The sequence below is a fragment of the Ambystoma mexicanum genome, chromosome 3p, assembly GCF_040938575.1.
Source record: "Ambystoma mexicanum isolate Mex_15411 chromosome 3p, UKY_AmexF1_1, whole genome shotgun sequence".
Lineage (NCBI taxonomy): Eukaryota > Metazoa > Chordata > Amphibia > Caudata > Ambystomatidae > Ambystoma > Ambystoma mexicanum.
Window position 1 is genome coordinate 702,734,428 of NC_090925.1, and position 23,244 is coordinate 702,757,671.

Below are 23,244 nucleotides of genomic sequence, written 5' to 3' on the forward strand. Positions count from 1 at the left end.
ATCCCTGACTGCCTATTTCCCATCCAGTCCTGGTGATTGATTGATTGATTGATATTTTATTTCTATTACGCTCGTACACAAATGTTTGCACTTCCCACTATCTCTGTCTCAACGCATGTAAAACTGAGATCCTTCCCATTGGGACCCCTGCTCCCTTCTTCTTCCCCTCACTCTGGCCATCCTCCTTGGGCTCTCCCCCGGCTCTTTCTTCTGAAACCAGAAACCTTGGAGTCATCTTTGACTCCTCTCTCTCTTTCCCCCCTCTCACTCTGTACATTGCCACAAAGTCCCACTTTCAGTTCTTTGCTCTCAAAGGAATTCTCCTATTTCTCATTTTCCTCCAGCGGCTCAATGTTACCTGAGTCCTGCTTCTCTCTAAGCTTGACTATTGCAATGGCCTCCTCCTGAATCTACCTTCTTCCACTCTGCGACCCCTCCAGCTAATCCAGAATAGGGCATCAAGACTTATCCTTGGCCATAAGCCCAGCGACCACATCTCTAATGCCCTAAAAAGTCTTCACTAGCTCCTGGTTGTTGCACCGATTAAATTCAAATCCCTCTGAATCATCCACAAGACTGTCTGGGCCCGGGGAACATGCCATCCTCAACTTTCTCTTGCTAAATACTCTCCCTCTAGACCACTATGTTTCTCTGGAACCAACTCTTTGTGTGTAAGGCATTTTGCTAAACAGAGGGTAGGGTAGGCAATCGCTTTCCTAGCTGGCTCCCTCCTAGGGAACAGCCTCCCCCTGACTCTGCGCCTTGAGCAGGACTTTCTTAATTTCCAGAAGCTCCTCAAGACTTTCCTCTTTACCTCCTCCTTCCCTTCTTCCCTCTGCTAATCCCACAGTTGCTGTGATAGGTGATCGGGGTTCTTATGCATCCTCAGGCCCCTGACCTCCCACACCCAATCGTCCCAGCTCCTGTCTACCCTGAGCACTTGCCTTGGCACTCCCTCCGCCCTGGAGGTTTGCACACACTTCTAATGTGGCTACTGGCCGTGTAGCACTCAACAGCCCTAGCACTTCATCTGTGGCTCACCCATGATCCCGGACTCCCCAGCACTTACCCCCTCTACCCTCTTCCTTGCTGCACTTGCACGTTCTGAATACTCACAAGGGGTTTATGGTCTTTCCATCGATGGAAATGCATCAAAATGCATATCCATCGATGGAAATGCATCAAATGCCAATCCATCGAATTGCTATCTTTTACATGTAAAGCGCATATCCATTGAAACCTGTTAATCGAATATAGAAATGGACAAGTTTCGATGGATATGGACTTTTAAATGTAAGAAATAGCATTTGGATGCATGTTTTTGTAACGTTACATGGAGCAGTCCAGTGCTGAAATATTCAAAGGATTTTGCACTGGCCAGCTTCATGTAACGTTTCCTTGTTTTTCACCCCCCCTAACCTAACCCTAACCCAACTCTAACCCTAAGCTTAATTATACCCCTTGCTCTACCCCTTACCCTAACCCTAATTCTAACCCTTGCCCTACCCCTTACCCTAACCCTAAATCTAACCCTTGTCCTACCCCTTACCCTAATCTTTGCCCTTACCCTACTCCTTACCCTAATTCTAACCCTTACCCTACCCCTTACACTAACGGTAACCCCAATTCTAACCCTTGCCCTAACCCTAAGCCTTGCCCCAACCCTTACCCTTGCCCTACCACTTACCCTAACCCTAACACTAATTTTCAATAAAAAAAATCCATCGAATATCCATCGAATTGTATTCAATAAAAATGCATTTCGATGCAAGGTATTTTCGTTGAATAAAATTCGATGGAAAGTCTAGATACCCTCACAAGGCATAGTAGCTTTGTCCTTTCATCCGTTTCCCCCACTGTTCTAATTAAATATTGTGTTTTGTATTGTATTCCCCACCTTTGTTCCCTCCCGATGCCCTGTGGGTGCTTTGAAACTGTATTTCTCTTACTGTATAAGCACCTAACAAGCAAACAATAAAGGCAATACATAATTGTCTTGACCTATATTCTAGCAGCCACAGGCAGCCAGTGCATTTCGTTTCTGGATTCAGAGATGTGGACTTCGCGAGGGTGGTTTCTCATAATGCAAACTGCCTCGTTCTGCACAACTTGAAGTTTGTGAATGTTACGTGTACTATTACCGGCCAAAAGGGCATTGCAATAGTCAATCCTAGGCAACATAGTGGCTCGGGCAAAGATTTCACCGTTTTTTATCAGAGACAAGGGGTTTAATCCCTCTAAGAAGTCTCCAATGGTACTCCATCCCTTCCAACAAACATAGTGCGTGCCATTTCCAACTTATGTTGAAGATTCATAGGTTTTTGGGCATCAGGTTAATCCTAATTCTTAATATCGTATATGCACAACATGCTTAGGACATGAATCTAATCTGTACTAGTTAGCATGTCACACAGTAAACTAATAAATTCATTCAATGTTAAAGTGCTTGCATGCAGGGAGTACCTATTCGCACTGCATCGCTTGACTGGATCAATCTGACTCAAGTGTCTTGATGCCTTAAATCCATTGGGAACAATTGACTCGAAAGTCTCAACGCCAAATCGACCCATTCTAAAGTGCTTAGAAGCCTGTACTGAAGCTGGCAAGCTCCAAGCACAGAATGTGATTCTGTCCCCCTGGCCTGCCTTAAAGGGCCCTAGTGACATTTAAGACACCACTCCTTACCTTTTTAAAGACCGTCTTCATTGAACTTGACTTTGCTGCTGAAAATATTGCCTATGTACGTTTATTCTGAATCTTCTCTTATATGGGTGGTTTAGTACTGTTTTTTTTAGTTGGGTTTGTTTTTTGTGTGACCTTACACAGCCATCACATATTGCTTAAGTGACCGGCAGGGGTGGACCGGCCTGCAGGAACCTCTGGGGATTTCCCGGCGGGCCTCTGCTTCATGGGCCTATGTTATGTGGTACACATTTAACCCTCCTTAAAGGGGCGGGGCTTGCTCACACGTGTAATAGGGGGCTACTTCGAGAAACATTTCCAGGGCCACTTATCGTTCCCACCCACCCCTGGTGACTGGGCTCCTGTCTAATTCTTAGGCGTATCCCTCCTTGGAAGTCACAATGCTGTTCTCAGGGATATCCTTGCCAGCGTTCTTGCCAGGGACCACAGGATTAAATTAGAGGGCTCCCTGCTCCAATCAAACGGGGTCCGTAACTACGCCGTGCAGGACCACAAAATAATTCTTCTAAATGAATTGCGTTTGAATGATGAACAACAAGCATTCGCTCTCGTTATTATTATGTGGCCACAGCCAACATGATTGTTGGCCCTAAGACACAGACGCTGACTCTGGGGGGAAGGCACAGGAATCAATGAATTGGACTAGTTGGGCCCTGGCACCAGCAAGGGGTGCGTGGGCAGAAACTGGCAACAACAAACGAGATAAATTTGTATTCGGCATTTTTAGAAGGAACTACCCAGAGTGCTGTGAGGTAGAGAAGGCGTCAGGTAGCCCCTTCTAGACTCCAGTGGGGAAACTTTGCTGAAAATGTTGGGGGGGACATGACCTCAGACGAAAAGGTGACCCATTCAAATGAATGGGGACAAAATAGTATGCCATGAAAGTTGGAGGGGACAAACACCTCCTTCCCCCTCCTAAAATTATGCCCATGCTAGACTCACTCCAAGATGTCACTCTGCAGAAGTGCCAATAGACATTAAAGACGGACAAGCGGGAGATGGGCTGCCACAAGAGCAGACACAGTCGAGGGTGGGAAGGGATCGTTTCTGTAACCTATAAAAGTCATGTTAGGTAATGTCTGCAATAGAAAGGGACAGGCGCACGGCACCGAAATCTAATACAGGAAAACACAACAAGAACGTTCTCAATCAGTCAGATGCATGCAGTCAGTCCATCGAATAATTTCAGTCAGTCAGTTTAGCCATTTATGTGACCAGCCAGTCAGCGAGGCACAGTGAGAGCCCGCCAGTTAGAAAGGGCTGCGATGAGTCAGTGGGTATTACATTGGACACCAGAATTGTGCACGTGAATGTTGTTTTGGTATGGGCCTAACCCCATCACCAGGCTACTTTGCTTTTCTGTCCTGTTCATGCTTGCAGATAGTTCATCTCAGAGCCACTTCGCAGCAGAGTTCCCCTTTTTAGTTTTGGCTGTTAGGTGAAGCGCCACCTATAAACCGAAATTACTGCATTGGAATACAGCAAGGGTGAGATGGCATATGAGAAGGGACACAAAAAGCTAATAGGTGTTGTTTGGCTATTTACTCACCCAGAGCCTGCCCATTGCCATGCTAACCCCTATGATGATTCCCACCCACTCCCGGCCCTTCTCTACCGAAAACGCATCCTTCTGGGATCTCTTTGAGCTAGCGTATCAAGCCATAAGATCATCCTTTGCACTCGAAGTGCCTGACATGTGTTATTTCAAAGCAGTCTTCTGAGAGTAAAAAAACGTGATACTGGTGTAATAAAAATGTCGTAAGCAGGTCTGCCTTCAGCCAATTCAATTATATGTAGTGTGCGTGTCCTTCACTGAAGGCCTGTAAAAAGCAAGCATTGGCAAAGCCAACAGTTTTGGTTTGTGTATAAGCATTAGATAGGCATTTACCATGCATTGCTATGTGATGCCCAGGTACTGGCACCATTTTGCAACGGCTGTCATTCATTTCCAGTTAGTACCATTACGGCATGGCCCGGCAAATGCATTTTTCCATACCTTCACAAAAGCCAAAACTGTTGGCATTACCAATGCTTGTTTCTTAATTGCCCCAAATCTTCCCCACTCAGTGCTGGAAAAACAGAAGAGTTTACCTTTCTGTGGAAATGTGGACAGAGCTGACTAGGAATGGGCTCCTTTACAGCAATGTATGTTTCTGGGCAACTAGTTCACCTCTTGGATAAACTATTACCACCACACATGTAGGTGGGGGCATTGATGAGTCACGTAAGAAGATAAGAAGACAGTACCGAGCACCCACAAAAAGGATTCTAGTCGACCTGCATGATATGATCTGCATTCACTCATCGCAACTACATATCAGCTGGTACGTATCGCACTCAATCTCAATGGAAGATAGTCGTATCCCTACCGGTGCTCAGCCACTCACCCGCATACATCTACAATACTCCACTACTCTAACCCATATCAGACATCAACTCTGGCACTGGAATGCAGCTGAATCCCACAAGTACATTTAGACTTGCTGGGCACAAAGGCTCCTTGACTCGCATACTCTCCCGACAGCCTATCACAGCACCCATTCACTAGTCAGATCTCCATGGGTCGGTAGCAGGCAATTAGCCGTCCCTACCTACTTTTATTCTGGCTAAAAAGCACACACACATTCTAAAATCCTCTAATCAATTTCTCATACCTCGGACTTTGGTTCTCCAAGGGCATTCAGCCACAGCAGTTTCAGGTAATACCAATGGCATTAGGCATTATACAAATGCCATATAACATAACATACATAAGTGGAAGGATTAGTATGACATTGCGTTACCTATGAGCCAAATATAAAAAAGGGAAACCTTTTCTTCACCGCTGTAAGCAAGGTGAAGGAGTCTGTGAGGAATTCGACCATACGCAAGGCGGGCATGGGCTCACCTAGGTTTTTTAAAATGTTTTAATAAATGTAAGGATGGTAGACTGACCTCAGGAAAATATATTGGGCTAATCCACACACATTTCCCTATGCTCACACCATAACAAAAGCATAGACCTCTGTACTCCACGCTGAACACCGCCTACAGGCACAATCCGCCTGTCATATTTAGTTGGAATGTGACAGCCAAGGAGGACATGATGTCATCCAAGGAAGAGGGAGGACCAACCTAAGCCTGATTATCTGACAAAGGCTCCACGGAAACACCCTGCTCTTTTGTTAGGCCCTGCAGCTGGTGGCAACGATTACCATACCAAGAGTGGGTATTTCAGACAGTGTATGTGAGAAGTAGTTGAAAAGTCTGCATGATAGTCTGTGTGAGTGGGGTTGGATGGGGATGGAGTGAGAATCTCTACTTTTGAAGCACAGTTTCTTCACCTTTGGTGATGACCCTAATCTACTGGTTCACTACTACAGCGACACCAGTATCTCATACACATGCTTTTAAAAGTGCATGGCGTACATCTCCTCCTAGATGAATATCACTGTGAAACTAGGCTCAGATAAAGGCAGGCTCATTATCTCGGGATACAGTTCTATTCCTATCTGGCACCCGTCTGTTCCACCAATAAACCATTAAATACATTAGGTAAAACCTACTGGAAACTCATCGTGCAAATACAGAAGGGCCTTAATAATCCCTTTGATGGCAATAGGCAATGCCACGTCATCTCTTAGCTATTGCTGATGTATGGCAGCCTACTCTTACTCAAGTACGCTCCCACTCTACCCTGAGGTGGTAGATGCGGCCAGTATTGTAAGTAGCAACCCCTCGACATTTGTTAAGGTTGCCCCTTCCCCGTTTACCTCTGATAGCCTGGGCATAAAGTGGAGATTTTTTGCCTCTTACCTCGAAAGCCGAGGAATATAATTTGTCCTCACTTTGAGTGGGCAATAGTTCGTTTGCTAGTAAAGGCTTTGCTGTTACTTTGCACCTGAAAGGTTATTGCTTCCCCCTTATCCTGGTTTTGCCTCTGGCTCCGCATTGCCGGGCTTCTGCCTTGGCCATTGCAGCTCTCAAAACAAGTTATCCCAACAACCTTCAGCGAATTAGTACCCGCATGTCACTTTCACCCAGGTGGTCCCCAGCCACTAGAATCCTTCTGGGATAGGCTCAACATCAAAGCATCAACTGGGTCTCTTCCCTGGGCAATTCATCTCTCGCAGCAAACCACCCCAACACGCTAGTGTGCACCAGACCAGTGTGTCACACTCATGCCATTGCCCACCCACTGGAATCCAACTGGAATGGCGATATCCTTCTCCTCTTGCAGCGAGCGTTGTACCCCTCTTCCTTCCCAGTGAGCCTGATTTGGGGAGCCTCCAATTCATCGAGAATCCACTTTGCACTTTTTAACCACACACCCAACTCACCACACCCACCTCGAGGGGTAAAGAAAGGCTGCAGACCCACACTGCACCAGTGGACCAACCCCACTCCGCAACCTCGGACTTAGAGTCGCCCTAGCTCTGCTCCAAGCTGAGGGTCTCCCTGAGGGATTCTCCCTCCAATAGTCAAAAGGTAATTCTGGTAATTTCCATAATGGCATGCCATGTGCTTGACACCTCAGATACCCTCAGTGATATAATCCTCTCTCCTCTGGGGCTCAGAAGGTAGCAGGTCGTTTAACAGTTTGATGTGGGAGGTTGGCGAGAGCCGCTTCGCTCTCACTAGCACCTCGAGCATATCTCAGGGGTAACGTGCTCGCCTTGGAAACAAAACGATGCGGAACACCACAGGTTCGATCCCTGGGTCCGTGCTTCGAAACCTCTGGGTATTAAGCGCGTTATAAATAACCTACCATTTCATATCTTCTTCACAATTTTCAGTGAACTCCCCAAAATATCATGGAAGCCGATGGGTGTATTCAAATCGAAGAGCACTTGCTGATTATAAATGACACATTGAGGCTATAAGGATTTGAGGATTGAAGAAGTGTTTTTCTAAAGCAGCATCTCTAACAAGTAGACTGCTTGATCTGCCAGATCCAGGGACTACCTGCAAATAAATATACTGACACTTCCCTTGGAGGGTACTGTCGTGTAAGGCAAGTGCTATACATCAAGTTGCATCCTGGGAAGAAATGTCAATTTGCTGAACAGTAGGAACCTGTTCTAAATGTGTTATCAGGGCCTTGCTGTTGGATGAAGTCCAGGCCAGTGACACCGCGCCTTTCTTCCCCCGAGTAATTTGTTTCCTTACTACATACTGAACCTTCTGTGTCAGGCCCTTTTTTCTCCCATTGTATGTCTAGAACTTGAGGCAGACACTTAAACGGCAAAGCACGTCGTTGAGTTCCCTTGTCTAGTACATTGCAGAGGGAAGGGTATTGTTGCACGAGATGTCTTACGAAGGCAAGCTAAGTCTAGAGCTTACGCCGATGATTTCATAGAGGCCAGTACCTACACCTTGGTGTTATATTTTAGTAAAAATAATTAGAACATAGATTTATGGACTACCTTTTACTTCACACTTAGATTGAATTGTGAATGTTAGCATGTGCCTCACTTTGATGGAATCGTGAACATTAGCCCTGGTCGCACCTAGATAGAATGTGAATGTTAGGATGTGCCATACCAAGATGAAATTGTGAAGGATAGCTTGTGCCAAACTAGCATGTGCCAAACTTAGATGGTATCGTGAACATTAGCCTGAGTCACATCTAGTTGAGATTGTGAATGTCAGCACGTACCACACTTAGATTGAATTGCGAATGCTAGCATGTCCCACACTTAGATGGAATCGTGAACACTGGCCTGAGTCGCGCCTGGATAGACCTGTGAATGTTAGCAAGTACCACACTTGGTTAGAATTGGGAAGGCTAGCAGGTACCACATTTAGATAGAATTGTGAATATTATCCTCTGCCCGACCCAGATAGAATTGTGAATGATAGCAAGCACCACACTTAGACAGAATTGCAAAGGTTGGGTGTGCACACTTCTTAGAGTGCCACACTTAGGTATAATTGCGAACATTAGCCTACACTGCATATAGATAGGTCTGTGAAGGTCAGCTTCGAGACATATGACCCACTTACCAAAAAAAAGATTAAACTCTGCATACCTAAATCCTACAGAAACCTACACAACCACCTTTCACACATCAAGACGCACACACTTCACCACACTGCACCAAACAAACACATAAGCCGCACCAACAGCACACAAGGCCTGACTTCGATCCGATACTCGCATCAAATCTCAGCGCACAGTGTATACCGAACTGAAGCAGCCAACAGGACACCAATTCTCTCACTATCCTACTCCCTCTTCACCTTACTACCCCAACCCGCCTTCTTATTTACAGATCCGCCTGAGCGCCTGGGGACCAATTCCGTTGGTGACGGAGCGCTATACAAAAACCTTTAACATAACTTCACATATTATGAAGGCAACCCACATTGTTTTTTTTGTTAAAAAAAGCACTTTTCTAGGATCTGAATTTTTTAAAAAGGATTTATTTTATCAATCTGAAATTGAAGGAGCTAAAATAACTTAATCTACGGCTTGTTACTGATGACAGAGCAGCTGGCTACAGGAACTCGAGGGGCCGCTAGCTAAGATCACCTGGGCAGGCCTGCACTTTGCTCCTTGCTGTGGACATGCAACCATCTTCTTCACTGAACATGTAGAGCCGCTGATGTGCCTTGCTGTGCCTATAAGGCCCCCGATCCCCAGGGTGCATTCTTCTAATGGAAGATCATCTCAATACCGTTTGCACTGATGGGACCCCTCCTTATCCTTTTGAAAATTGCAAGCAACACCCACAGTCACAGAACCTAAAGGTTGTTTCCCATTGATTTGATTGCATTTGGGCGTATAGTAGGAAGGATAGACCCATAGAATTGCTTCAAAGTGGACGTGTACAAAATGCCTCAAGAGCCTCACGAGCCTCAGGCGCCCTTGCACATGTCTGAGCAACAGTCGACGGCTTGAGAAGTACAGGGCTATGGTTGTACCCATGCTCGTCTCCATTCTTTTACAACACCCGCTTTCCTTGTTTTCAACATTCATTTTAAACACCCCATGTTCCTGAAATCAAGGGGTCTGTAAAACAGTGACAACGCCCTGATGCTGGAAAATGTCTTACCTGCACAAGACAACCAGGGATTTCTGTGTATTGCCCTGCTTGTCTTCACATCACAGCATTGTTTCACACAAGCACATTATGAACAGAGGTTTCTAAGCTCAGATCCGGGGATCGAACCTGTATTGCACCGCGTCGTTTTGCTTCCAAGGCGAGCATGTTGCCCCTGAGCTATCCTCCCGAGACTAACTTATGCACATTAGGTTGGGGAAAGAGAATCTTGCTCCTGGGGCACTGGTCTAAAGGGCCTGCCTGCATGGCCTTTCCTTGTTTCCTTGTTGCATTGGGGCATTCCCAACCTTGTGAGACCACAGCGCTGAGTTGAGCTGCTTACACTGGAGATTGAAGTTAGACAGAAAGCCTTTTTGAGGATCATGGCTTTGTACAATGATGAAGCCCATTCCCAAAAATGTGGCAATCGAATGTTAACACCAAATGACGGAGTATGCTTTTTTATTGCTAGATAATATTATTTTATTTATTTTTTTATACCGTGCCATAGCCCATGGGCATCAAGCCGCAAAATTTACGACTAATAGTAGCACTCGACGGTGCACTTCCCGATCAAAAGAAACAGTTTCTCAATTTGAGTGCTGAGCCTTGTCTGTTGAAGGTCTACTTTAGTGGTGGGCAAGGCAATGGTAATTCCCTTGGCAAGCGCAAATGAAAAGAAATATAGGAGGGAAAGGGTGCAAAAGGTGGAGCAGGGGATCCGGCACCTCTCCACTCCTTGCTGCAAACAAAACTTACAACGGCTCTGGATGCCACAAAATGCAACTACTTCCAAAACATCATTTCCTCTCTCCAATCTCACGGCCGCAAGCTCTTCTCTGCGCTCTAAGCCATGCTGGAAGTACCAGGCCGGAAGGCGTCCCTCTTCCATCTCAACTCATGACTTTGACCACTGACTATCTTCCAAGAACTCTAAAATCACAACACAATCTACAACACCCTCGCCCTCTCCTCTTCACCCCCCGCCTCACCTAAATTCTACCCTACACAGCCTTTGCTCCTTCTCCTCTAACCCGCCCACTGCGTCAGGTCCCAGACTTATGATTGCCAGGCTGTTGTTAATAAAAGTGGAAGCGAGTCAAAGGCTACTCTCCCTAACAGCGCTAGGCGGTGGTTGACCAGGTTCAGGGGCCTAGTGTGCCATAATCAGATTAGACTGGTAAGGCACATAGGTCAATTAAAAACAAATTTATTCTGAAAAAATATATATATACATGGTGCAGACATTTAGACAACAAAATACATATATGTATGTATGTGTATTAAAAAACAACCACAAAGTCTATTCTACACAGTTCAAAAGGTTTGCAACATAACACAAAAGTCCAATGACTGGCATTTGATTTTACAGTGCTGAAAAAATCCAGAGTGTTTTAGAAGCTGTTGTTCCGCATATTGCTTCTATCGAAGTTTGCCAAGCTGTTGTGCCATGTAGCTGTAGCAGGTTGTCAATTTGTGGAAAAGACCCAAACCTAATGTTTGTGCTTCTTCCTTAGCAGTGCAGGATTCGAAGGTAAACTGGGACTTCATGTGAAAGCCAGGGGTTTGGTGTGCAAGGCAATGGGGTAAAGAGAAGTGTTGTAAGTTCGATTCATTGTGTCTTCATGTTCCTTTACTATGATGTGAGTTCCATTTATTACAGGTATTTAACGACGCCTCCTGCATCCGCCCGCCACAAATGTTTGTGGTTGATTGTTGTAGAGGTTCGTGCGGCGAATGCGAGTCTGGGGATGTCAGTTGAGTGAGAGATGGCTGGGCGGCGGATGCTGGTAGAGCGTCGTGTTCATTGACCAAATAAACACCTTGATTTCATGAGACGGAGTCCTCGATACATCAGCTGGCGACGAGGATAACCGGGTGCAGCAAAAGGCAAAAGGACCCACGTACATTTAAAGAGAGCAGGAGCTCCTGGAGAACAGCAGTGGTTCACCCGTGCAGACAAGCCATACAAATTAAAGGTACAGGGTGAAGTGTGAATATAAGCACGGCAAGAGCGGACAGAAGCAAAAGTGAAACATTACGGTTCAGCGTTTGGCAGCAGTGTGACTTCCGACAGAGTACGATCATTGTACATGGGCATTGGTTGTACCATCAGAGGAAAGGGCATAACGGCATCACACTGCGTGACTCCATTTTGACCTCATACACAGGGTCAGGCAGCAATCCTCACAGTAGAGAGCTTGCATAGCTCTTGTTCGTCTCAGTATTGGAAAACAAACCATGTCGTTTTGGAACAGCATTACTCTGGATGAGCTGATCAGGGATCAGATAAGCATCCACACCAAAGACTCCTTAATACAGGACAGGCTATGGATAGTGGGAAATCCGTCTTTACCAGAAGCAATTGCAATAGCCAAGAGAGTGGAACACACTCAGTTGCGCTCGAAGGAAATGAAGACTAAAAAGCTAGAAGCCACTCAGAACATTATACAACACAGCAACAAATCAACACAAGATTTAGAGGAACAAGGAGTTGTGAATGCAGTGCGCACCAAGGAACGTGCTGATGACTCCACTAGTAGAAACTACAAGTCCAGAGGACCAGACAGCAAATAAATGAGAGGAAGTCTTAGAAGACCTTAGGCAAGAAGTGAGCTGAAATCATACACCCCACAAGCCAAGGATGTGGTAGACTGGGACACTATGCATACTCAAGAACTTGCCCCGCAATCGGGCAGAAATGTGGGAACTGTGGGACAAAGGGACATTTTGCAGTCACATGCAGACACAAGAAGAGAGTATCAATAGTGCGAGAGGAAGAAGACTCGGATGAAGAAAGAGTAGTAGTAATTCGAGAAGCGACAGGAGAAGAATTAAAGTGTCCATGATGCGAAGTCACAATAGACAACTGGAAGTTGTTAGTAATGGTAGACAGTTGTTCACCTTACACCATCATCACTCGCAAAACCTGGCAGAAGCTCACACATGAGGGTCTAAAGTCTAAGTTAAAACCACCTGACATTAAGAACCCTGGAGGGTTTGAAGGTTCAAGGATCCAAATCAAAGGATGGTTTAGTAGCATTGTCCTATTTAAAGATCGCCAAGCCCAAGTGAAAGTATACGTAGCAGAAAAAGGAGTAAATGTGCTTGGTTTGAAGGACCAGGTGGCTTTGTGGATAAGATTAGACCCATGCGAGTATGAGCCTATACTGTTAGTAAAGAGCAGTTGCGAACAGACGAGCAGACCTGAGATAAATCCAGAGGATGCGTTTCAATCAAAGTTGGGCTTGTTAAAAAACTTTGCACATAGGATAAGAATGAAGCGAGGAGCAGAAACAGTGGCACGTAGCAAAGCTATACCAATACCATTTGCTTTAATAGACAAAGTGGAACAAGAACTGAACCGGCTAGAGGAGGAAGACGTCATTGAGAAAATAGAATCATCACTGTGGGTGAAAAAGAATGGAAAACTAAAAATATGTGTAGACTTAAGCGATGTGAACAAAACATTGTGGCAGACATGTATCCTCACTGATAATCTCTGAAATGCTGGACTCTATAGAGGGTGCAGACACGTTCACCACCTTGGATCTATCTAGTGCCTACCATCAAATATCTCTGACGCAAGATTGTAGAGACTGCACTGCATTCATTACACCGTTTGTTTTGTATCGATATATTCACACCTGGTGAACAAATCAAAATTACAATAAATGGAAATGCCAATATTCCAAGAAATGAAAATAATGAAATACAAGAAATAGAGAATCCAAACAAGAACACAAATTGGAATTGGCTGGCTGGTGTTTTGGGAGGTAAATCGAGCTAATGCCAACACGGGCCATCTGGCCCTACTACAAACATTCTATCTTGGAATACGAGAGGTTTCGTACATTTATTCAACGACACCAAAAACTGGAGTGACGATTTAACTGCCATCTGCCTGCAAGAAACATGGATGGCAAGCTGCCCTCTATCAGATGCTTTTGAGCTTGCAATAAATCCTGCCATAACACGATCCAAGGGACGCCCTTCTGCTGGGCTCTTGACCATGATCAGAAAAAATTCTGGCTGGAAATGAGAAAATACAGTAAACTTGTCTCCGTTCATACAGTACTCTGTGATCGCTGCAAGAAATGAGATTAATAACATCATAAATTAAATTCATATCATCAATATGTATTGGCACCACAAAAACGCAGGAACATACAAATTCATAAAAATGGTGTGCAAGATAATCGATGAAATAAACAGTGTTCACCAAAGTCCGAATATCATCTGTTGTGGTGATCTCAACCTAGACTGTGTGAATGAGTCAAAGACCCTTGGACCTAAAAACCCATTACAAAAACTAGCAAGAAAATGGTGTACTGATCTCGAGGAAAGAAACGTCACTATTCTAAACGGAAATATTACGGGTGATATTACCCCAGAGAAAATGTGGAGAAGTATGAATCAGACTTCCACTATATACTATTTCTTCATATCGGACAGTCTACAATAACGAGTGATGTCACTGAAAATTACAGCTGACTCAAACAGTGAGCACAGCCAACTAAAACTATCGCTAAAGATGGCAAACACTAAGAAGCCTCAACAATGACTCAACCAAGTTACCGTTGAACCTAATAGATTGCGACTAAGAATAAAACCCCAAGAAGTCAAGATCCTCACAGACTCTTATGATAAGCATGTAACTAATGCTATAGAAATGAGAGTTGAATACAACTGCCTTTTAGAGCAATTTATGACCGTAGATAACGGAATGAGAAGACCATCCTTTCAACCGAACCATCATTTCGACAAACAAGTACTCAAAAGAAAGCAACAACTTCGAAAAGAATTGAGGCAACACAGAAATCTCAAAGCTGAACAACAAAAGCAGGCGAACAAAATCAGCAAACAAAAATATAAAAACTGGCAAATCTCGCACAAAGCAATTATGCTCCAAAATGACAGCAAATCAATGCTTGCTAGTCTCAATAATAAAAACTCTTCCGAGTTCTGGAAATTAATAAATGGCATTGATTGTAAGCAAGATGCAATTCAACTAAGCATGGTGTGTGAAAAAGACTGGATAAAACACTATAATATAGTGTATGAGAAAAAAAGTAACACCATTGACCCTCCGCTGCCTCAGCTTACAAAATGGGACCTTCACTTTGATAGAGAAGACATCCTACTGAGCATCCAACGAAGCTCCTCTTCAAGGGCACCAGGACCGGACGGTCTAACGAACTTTATACTTAAACAAAACCCTGAAGAGTGGGCCAGTTTTCTATCAAAATTGTTTGCTGTAATCGCCAACGAAGGAAAAGTACCAACCAGCTGGAAAACTGCGATTGTCATCCCAATCTTTAAAAAAGGCAACAGAGCCGAACCAAAAAACTACAGGCCAATTGCCTTATTGGACGTGTTGGGAAAAATATTTGCAACCCAACTACAGAAACAACTTTTCAAATGGATTCAAGACTCAAACCATTTGGACTGCCGACAAGCAGGCTTTGTCAAGGGTGTAGGCTGTGGCCTGAATCTCCTTCTGTTGAACATACTCAAGATGGATGCAATAAAAAGAAACAAAAATATCTATCTTGCATTTGTGGGCCTGTCACAAGCATTTGACAGTATTGATAGAGAACTACTTTGGAAGAAAATGTATGACTGGAAATGCCCAAACAGCTTACTTCTAGCAATAAAAGCATTGCACACCAACACTGAGATCAAAATAAGGTTGGACAAAAGGGGCACTGTATCAGCTCCAATAAAAACACATCGAGGAGTAAAACAATGGTGCCCTCTGGCCTCGATCATTTTCAATCTATTTATCTCAGACCTGGGTGATGATGCATACAAAAATGCAAACACTTTCTCTCCAAAAGTAAATGGACAAGAGATACACTGGTTACTGTATGCTGACGACCTTGTTCTTTTGGACCTGACTCCAATAGGCCTACAACGAAAACTTGGGATTCTAGCCCAATATATCCAACTAAACGGCCTAAACATGAACATGCAAAAATCAGAAATCTTAATTCTGCAAGATCTACAAAAGAACAAAGAACCTGCTGTAAAAAATAAATTCACTTGGAAATTGGGTGAAGGGACAATTGAACAAAAAAACAATCAATGTACCTAGGTATGCTGCTGAGTTCTAGCATCAATGACGCCCCATGGGTGGAAAAAGTCAAGTCCAAATGCAAATAACTGACAGCGCAAGCCTGCATCCTGAACACGAAATACGGGAAACACTCCTTAACACCTGGTTTAACCTTCTACAAGATGAAAGTCATTCCGGCATTAATCCATGGAGCTGACTGTGCCCTTGGATGTCCTGCGGAAGTGTGGGCCTCACTGGAACATTCTTTTTGGTCCAAGGTTTTGCGATTACCTCCTGGCGTACCAACTGCCTGCATAAGATCTGAGCTTAGTCTCCTATCTATTAATGGAAGGATTACATGGAACACGCTAAATGAGTTTCGCAAAGCATCTGCAGAAAAGCCGACCCCACAATACATCTTAAAAGATCGAACCAAAGAACATGGCGACAATGTACTTTCATTGTGGGTCCAGCGCTGCGAAAAAACTCTCAGTGACATAGGAGCGGACAAAAGTCTACTACTAGAAAATCCAAATAAGGTCAAATCATTGCTCTGGATCCAAGATTGGATAGACACTGGAGACACGTGCAGAAAACATAGAATAATGAAGCTGATGCCAAATGGAGAGAGAAAATTGAACTAGACTCAGCCATACTTGCTCAAATTCCCAGACAAAAATCGTAGAGCGATCTTTATGAAATATCGTCTCAATGAATTTCCCACCCGAGAAAATCTGATCATACGGGACGTTGTTGGCCAAAGCTCCTTAACGTGTCGACTTTGTGGAGAAGACAATGAAACTTTAAAACATCTAAAGTTATCATGCTCCAATCTGACACAAGAACGCACAAAGCATTTCGGAAGGTTTATATTAGCAAAACCATCGCTGTCAGTTGAAGATTGGTGGAGACAACTCTCTCAAGATTCGGATCGTAGTCTAACAATTGAAATAACTTTCTTCTTACAATTAATGGTGGAAAAATTAATAAAGGCAGAAGCAAACTTAGAACCCAAACACCCAAAACTACCAAAGGTGGCTGGATAAAGTAGCATTTGCAGAAGCAATTTGCCACCTCTGCCAGTTCGGAAAAATACTTCATGCACCTTTCCTGAAGTTATTGGTGGAAGGCCTAACCACCCAAAAACTATATGTTAGACATTTGTACGTTAAAAGATGGCTTAATGTTCGTTTCTGCCTTTTTTCCGTTCTTCTCTCTGTTTTTCCGCTCTTCTCTCTGTTTTACTTCTGTATCTTTTTTAAAGGTTTGTAACAAACCAATAAAAATAAAAATAAATAAAAAATAAAAAATAAAAGAATGCCTTTTGGACTGGGCTCTGCAGCAGCCGTGTTTCAGAGAGTCATGGTACACCTATTGAGAGGACTGGAAGGAACTTTGGTCTATCAAGATGATATTATTGTTTTTGGCAAGGGTGCTGATGAGCATGATGGAAGGTTGAATTAAGTATTATCCAGGCTGAGTGTGAAAGGTTTGAAAGTTGAACAGAGTAAATGTAAGTTTACGATGGAGGAGGTTGAGTATTTGGGACATGTGGTAAATGGCAAAGGTTACAAAGCTAAATTAGAGGCCATGAAGGCAATTAAGGATTCACCTGATCCCAGAATCAAGGGTGAGTTGAGGTCATTCTTAGGATTATGTGAGTATTACAACATATTTGTGGAGAATTTCGCCAACATTACTGAGCCGTTGAGAAAGCTCATGAGAAAAGATGTTAAATTCATATGGAGTGATGAGTGCAAGTCATCAGCTGAGTGCATCGGGGGGGCATTTGTGAATCCGTGGAGTTGGGTGGTTTTGTTTTTGGGAGACAGACGAAACTCACTGTAGATGCCAGTGGAATTGGCTTAGGAGCTATGTTGTCACCGTTTTCTGAGGATGGTCGAGAAAAAATAATAAGTCATGCATCCAGAGCAGTTACTGATACTTAGAGCGGGTACTTGGTTATAGAAAGAGAAATACTGGCTTGTGTTTTGGCAATTAACTAATTCAGGAAGTACCTGTGGGGGAACAAATTTACAGTGCACACAGACCACAAACCACTAGTAGAGGCATTGTCAGTGCGCAGAATGTGCAAGGCATCTCCTAGATGAGCTCAATTAAGTCTCAAACTATAGGATTATCATTTTGTCATAAAATATGTCCCAGGAAAGAGGAACCAGGTCACAGATTCTTTGTCCAGACTACCTTTGGAGGATTCAAGTGCTGACACTTATGAGGACGTTGAAGGAGTAGCAGCAGTTATAGAGGTGACCTCGAGGGAAGAGTGGTTGCAGGATCTTATGAAAGATCTGATTTTAGTGAAAGTCATCAATTACACTAGGAATGGATGGCCGGACAAGAAAATGTTGGAAGAGGCTTGTTTACAATTCTGGGAGATCAAAGATGAGTGCTCGTTGGAGGAAGGATTATTGCTTAGAGGGGACACGTTAATTCCCCCTCAAATTTTGTGGGAGGAATTGGTGGAGAGAGCTCACCAGGGGCACCCGGGTGTCTTGGGTACGAAGAATAATGTACGTGCTAAATATTGTTGTTTGCCAGGAGTGGATATTATGGTTGAGAGGTTTGTAAGAAATTGTTGGCCCTGTCAAAATTGCGACAAAAGTTGCAAGACTTTAAAAAATGTGCCTATTAGCATACCCAAAGTTGAACGTCCATGGGAGAGATTGGGCATTGACATTGTGGGACCGTATGAGAATTTGGCGAAGGAGAAGAGATTTGTAGTTTTAATGGTGGACTATTGCTCCAAATGGATGGAGGTCAAACTTGTAAACAAAGTAGACACTAGTGAGATTATCAGGTTCAGGTTGTAGGTCTTCAGGAGGGACGTTTATCCCAAGACTGTGATAAGTGATAATGGAGTTCAATTCAAGAAATGAGAGATTTTGCCAGACATGTGGGGATTGAGTGGAGATTCTCAGCCTATTATCATCCCCAAACGAATGGCATGGTAGAAAGGTGCAACAGGGTGGTAATGGAGGCTATAGAGCAAGCAAGCATTAAGGAACAATATGTCAGTGGAGGAGACACAGGGAAAAACTTTGGAGCAGTAGAATTGTGGTCAGCGGAGATACAAGTAAATCCCCGTTTGAAATGATGAGGGGTAGAGAACCCAACACGTTGTTGAACTCTGAGTGGGTTAACAATAGGAAAGTAAGAGGAGATGTCAGAGGAAATGTTGGGCAGGGTGAAGAGGTTAAGTTGAGGATTGCCCCAGGTGATTTAGTTAGGATTAACAAAGGACGTGCAGTAAGAAAAGGAGAATCTAAATATTCAGACCCCGTGAAGGTGGTCGAGGTATTCAAGCGTGCTGTCAGAGTCCAAGGTGGGGCAATTTGGAATGTGGATCAGATCAGCAAGTGGAATTGGCAAGGGAATGGTTTGGAGGCACGAGCGAGGAGGGGAGGAAAGCGATGGAGTTGTTCGATGAAGAGGTACCTATGGATGGGAGGATGGGAGATGTGCACCTAGATGCTGGTATTGGTGGTGTTGGAGTGGAACAGAGTTTGAGAATCAGAAAGCGTCCAGTGTGGTCCAGAGATTATATAATGAATTAAGTTTGCACTTGATGGAACAACATTTTACTTTACATTGTAAGTAATTGAAATGCCAAGTTGTTATGGTTATATTTTGTTTACTCTCTATTTTGTTGTTTTTTGTTTCTTTATATTTTGTTGATTTCTGGGGTGGGGTGGCGTTGTAAGTTCTAGTCATTGTGTCTTCATGTTCCTTTACAATGATGTGAGTTTCATTTATGACAGGCATTTAATGACGCCTCCTGCATCCGCCCGCCACAAATGTACAAATGTTTGTGGTTGAATGTTGTAGAGGTTCGTGAGGCGAATGCGAGTCTGTGGATGTCAGTTGAGTGAGAGATGGTTGGGCGGCAGATGCAGGTGGAGCGTCAGGTTCATTGACCAAATAAACTCACCTTGATTTCATGAGATGGAGTCCTCTATAATTCAAGCAACCTTTTTTGATTCATGGCACTGGCTAAGTTTTGGAATTGGGGATTTGGACAATCAGGTATGATATGATATGATATAATAGGTTATTTATAATGCGGTTAACATCCAGAGGTTGTACGGAACCAGGGATCGAACTTGTGTTGCTCCGTGTTGTCTTGCTTCCAAGGCAAGCACATTGCCCCTCAGCTATCCTCCCGTGACAAGGGACAGTTGAACATGTTTGTGTTTTTTGGGGATTGAGATTAAAGCTGTCAGCTGACATCGAGGTTACAGTAACTGAGAGCCTGATTCTTGGCAGGTGGATGGTCCATTAGTGTCCCGCCCAGTTGGTGCTTGTCAATAACCATGAATGATAGAACTGTGCACGTGGCAGGAAGAGGGGGTGATTCGGAGCTTCCACGCTTCCTTCACCTTATGGCATGGTGGTGTTTTTTGATGGCCCGTGTGAAAGGCTGCAGGCAGGCTTTTTAGGATGTGTGGGCAAGGGGGTCTCCGCTGTCTAGGAGTGGTAAGGCGTCGTCTAAGATTATGATGAAAATGGAGGACGACTGTGCTCTGCACAATCCAGCAGTTCCTCTATGATTTGGGGCGCTTGTAAATAATTTAAATTAATTCTAGCAGCACACGGGAACGGAATAAATACTGTAAGAAGAACATTTCATTTTAAGTTGCCAGGCAGTATTTGATTTAGTCACTCATACTGTGCTCCCACTCCCAAACTACTGCTGTCCACCGACACTTACCTTTTTGCTCAGTCTGTCTTTGAATGGACCAAGCTCAACCTTTAGGTTTTTAGTCCCTCAATGACTATTCTGCTGTTCGCCTCCTGTTAAACCTTACAAGTGGATAAGCTACCAAACCTTAAGGGTCGTTCCAAGCCCACCTCGAGTCCAGCATGCTACTAAACATGATCACCTTCACTGATTTCACTAATTTCCACTTTCTTCTAGGACCCTATATGACTTCACCACACCGATCCATAAACATCAATTCACCAGTATGGCCATCTGGTTCTCTCACCGTTCTTATTTCACCTCTTTCCCGCACACCCACTCTAATGAAAGTGCCCATCTTCAACTACTTACCAGTCCTACTCGACCAGGGTCGTGTCTGTACAATCTGTGGTGGAGGCGGCGCTTCGCTGCGCATCCGGTGTGAGACAGGGATCCGTGGGCTGCTCACGTATTCCTCGTACTCCAGTGGTTCCATCTCCACGGTGCGCATGGTCTGCTCGCGCAGCCGTTCTTCCCGCCTCCGCTTAACGCGCCGGCGGACGAAGCTGCACAAGCAGCAGAGTAGCACGATCAGGCCCCAGATGAGCCAGAAGGCGGCAAAGCAGGTGAGGAAGGTGTAGGTGCCCTGGGACATCCCCATGGTCAGAGGCCAGAGGTTGCTGTGTTCTCCTCATGCACACACAAGTAGGGCTGAGAGGACTGGGCTCCAAAGGGATTCCTGAAGGAAATTCCGCACCCTGGGAAAAGGGCAGAAGGATATAGATCACCAGAGCTCAAAGTAAGGGGGAGGGGATTCCTGGAAGCAGGACTCTCCTCCCCCTCGTATTTTCGGGCTATAAGCACAATGCGGCTCGATTCCAAGGGCTTAATGCTTTGTAGTTGCAGAGTTGACCTGTCGAAGGACTTCCATCTGCCCTTTCTCTCTTATGCTCCGACCACTGTCTCCCACTCCTTCCCTTTACACTCTTGCCCTTCCCTTCTTCTTCCGTCTCCGTTCTCCCTCTCTGGCCCCTTCCCCTCACACCTTTTCCTTCTCCTGCCTTCTCTTCTTTCTTCTCTATTCTTTTCAGTGGTTTAGCTTTTCCTGTTTCTCCTCTCTACAATGTTGCTCTGGTTTGCGCCTCTTTGCTTTGCCTTTGCACTCTATCTCCTTCCTTTATCCTCTCTTTGCCTTCTCCCGCTATGTTCTTCCTCCTTTGTGCATATGCAATTTTTTGTCCTCTTCACCCTCTTATTTCCCTCCCTTCCTCCTGTCCTCTCCTTGCTGCCCTTCTTCCTTCTGTCCTCCTTGCCCTTTCTTTAGCACCCCTCTCGCTTGCTTCCGCGACCCTCTCCTTTCTCTCACTGATTACTTCTCACTCCTTCTTCTGGTTCTTGCTTCAGTCTCTGTTCCTCGGACTCTGTCCAACACTGTTGCTACTATTTCTCTCTCTCCTGCTCTCCCCGAGCCTATTATCCCTGACCATATACTCCTTTCCCCCTCTTTACCCTGCCTTTTCTTTGACTCGCTCCTCCTATCCCTCCTTGATCTGGGCCTAGTTCTTCCCTACGTCTTGTTCTTCTCGCACCTTCTCAATCTGTCGCCCCTCTATTGTATCTCCTTGTTCCGTTGCACCCTCCCTCCTTACAGACTCTTTTCTTTTGTTCTCTGCTACTCCTTCCTGTGTCTTTCCTCCTCCCTGTCACCCCTCTTTCTCCCCTCCTAATTTCTCCTTCTTTTACTGTTCTCTGTTTCCTCAAGTGAACTCGTCTCAAGTGAAGCTCAAATAGCCAAGAAACATCTTAGGTAGTTGAGGAGCAGCAAAGGTCACCAGCGGGTGGCCGAAGAGCCCAGATGTGGCTTAGGTAGCTTGCAGTATATATGGCTTAATGGCTCTGCTGCAGTTCAGGTGGTCTAGGAGTGGTTAAGATAGCCCAGGTGTGGCACAGGAAGCTCAGATTAGGCTTTAGAAGACATTTGCCAGAGGTGGCCCAGATTCAGCTCAGGTAGTCCATATGCATGTATGGTAGGCCGCTCAGATGCAGCTCAAGTTGAACTGGTGTGGATCAGATCCCACTGTTTACCCTGTTGTTGCTGAGATGGGCCAGGTTTCGCTCAGGTGGAGAAGGTCTTTCTAAGATAGCCCAGATTCATTTTAGGTAGCTCGGGAGTGGCTGCAGTAAGCCAGGTGTGCTTAGAAGGCCTCCCCAGCGTGCCACAGAGATGATACCACCTGCTCACTGCCAGTGGTGATGTCAGTGCTGATTGAACAGGTGGGGAGTGTGAGCGCGCACTTTGCCCTTCACTGTACCCCACAGGGTTGTCTGCGGATATTGCCCAAAGATAGTGCAGGGGAGGCGGGCAATAGTGATAGACCAGAGTAGTGCAGCATGTCCCCGGTGGATTTCATCTAGTTTTGACCAGCCTGCTCTGCAGTTGTGGGGCGCTCCTTGGCTGCTGTGCCCGCTCAACGCCACATCCATTGTCCAGGGCTGCCCATTAGGATCGGTGTGACGGCATTGGGGGCGCCACATCTTTTACCAGATCTTGTCCATCGTGCTGCGGCGGCTGCAATGACACAAAGGGCACAAGATACTGGATTAGTTTTCTGCTAACTTCACATGCAATGCATGCATGACACACACACACATCACACACATGAGGCAAATACACACACCATCAACCACCACACATTGATATTCAATACACCTTTGCATCCACTTACCCTCACAGGCAGGGTAAATTCAAACAACATGGT

General features: G+C 44.9%; 1 protein-coding gene across 3 annotated transcripts in view; it reads right to left on the reverse strand.

Annotated features, from left to right (window-relative positions):
* The window catches only part of PRR7 (proline rich 7, synaptic), a 353,185-nt gene that overhangs the window by 175,025 nt on the left and 154,916 nt on the right, over positions 1-23,244 (reverse strand). For all 3 annotated transcript variants that reach the window (XM_069651523.1, XM_069651521.1, XM_069651522.1), the window contains exon 2: positions 20,858-23,054. In XM_069651523.1, coding sequence (XP_069507624.1) covers positions 20,858-21,146 — 289 coding nt within the window. In that variant the 5' untranslated portion in view covers positions 21,147-23,054. The remainder of the gene's footprint in view (positions 1-20,857; positions 23,055-23,244) is intronic.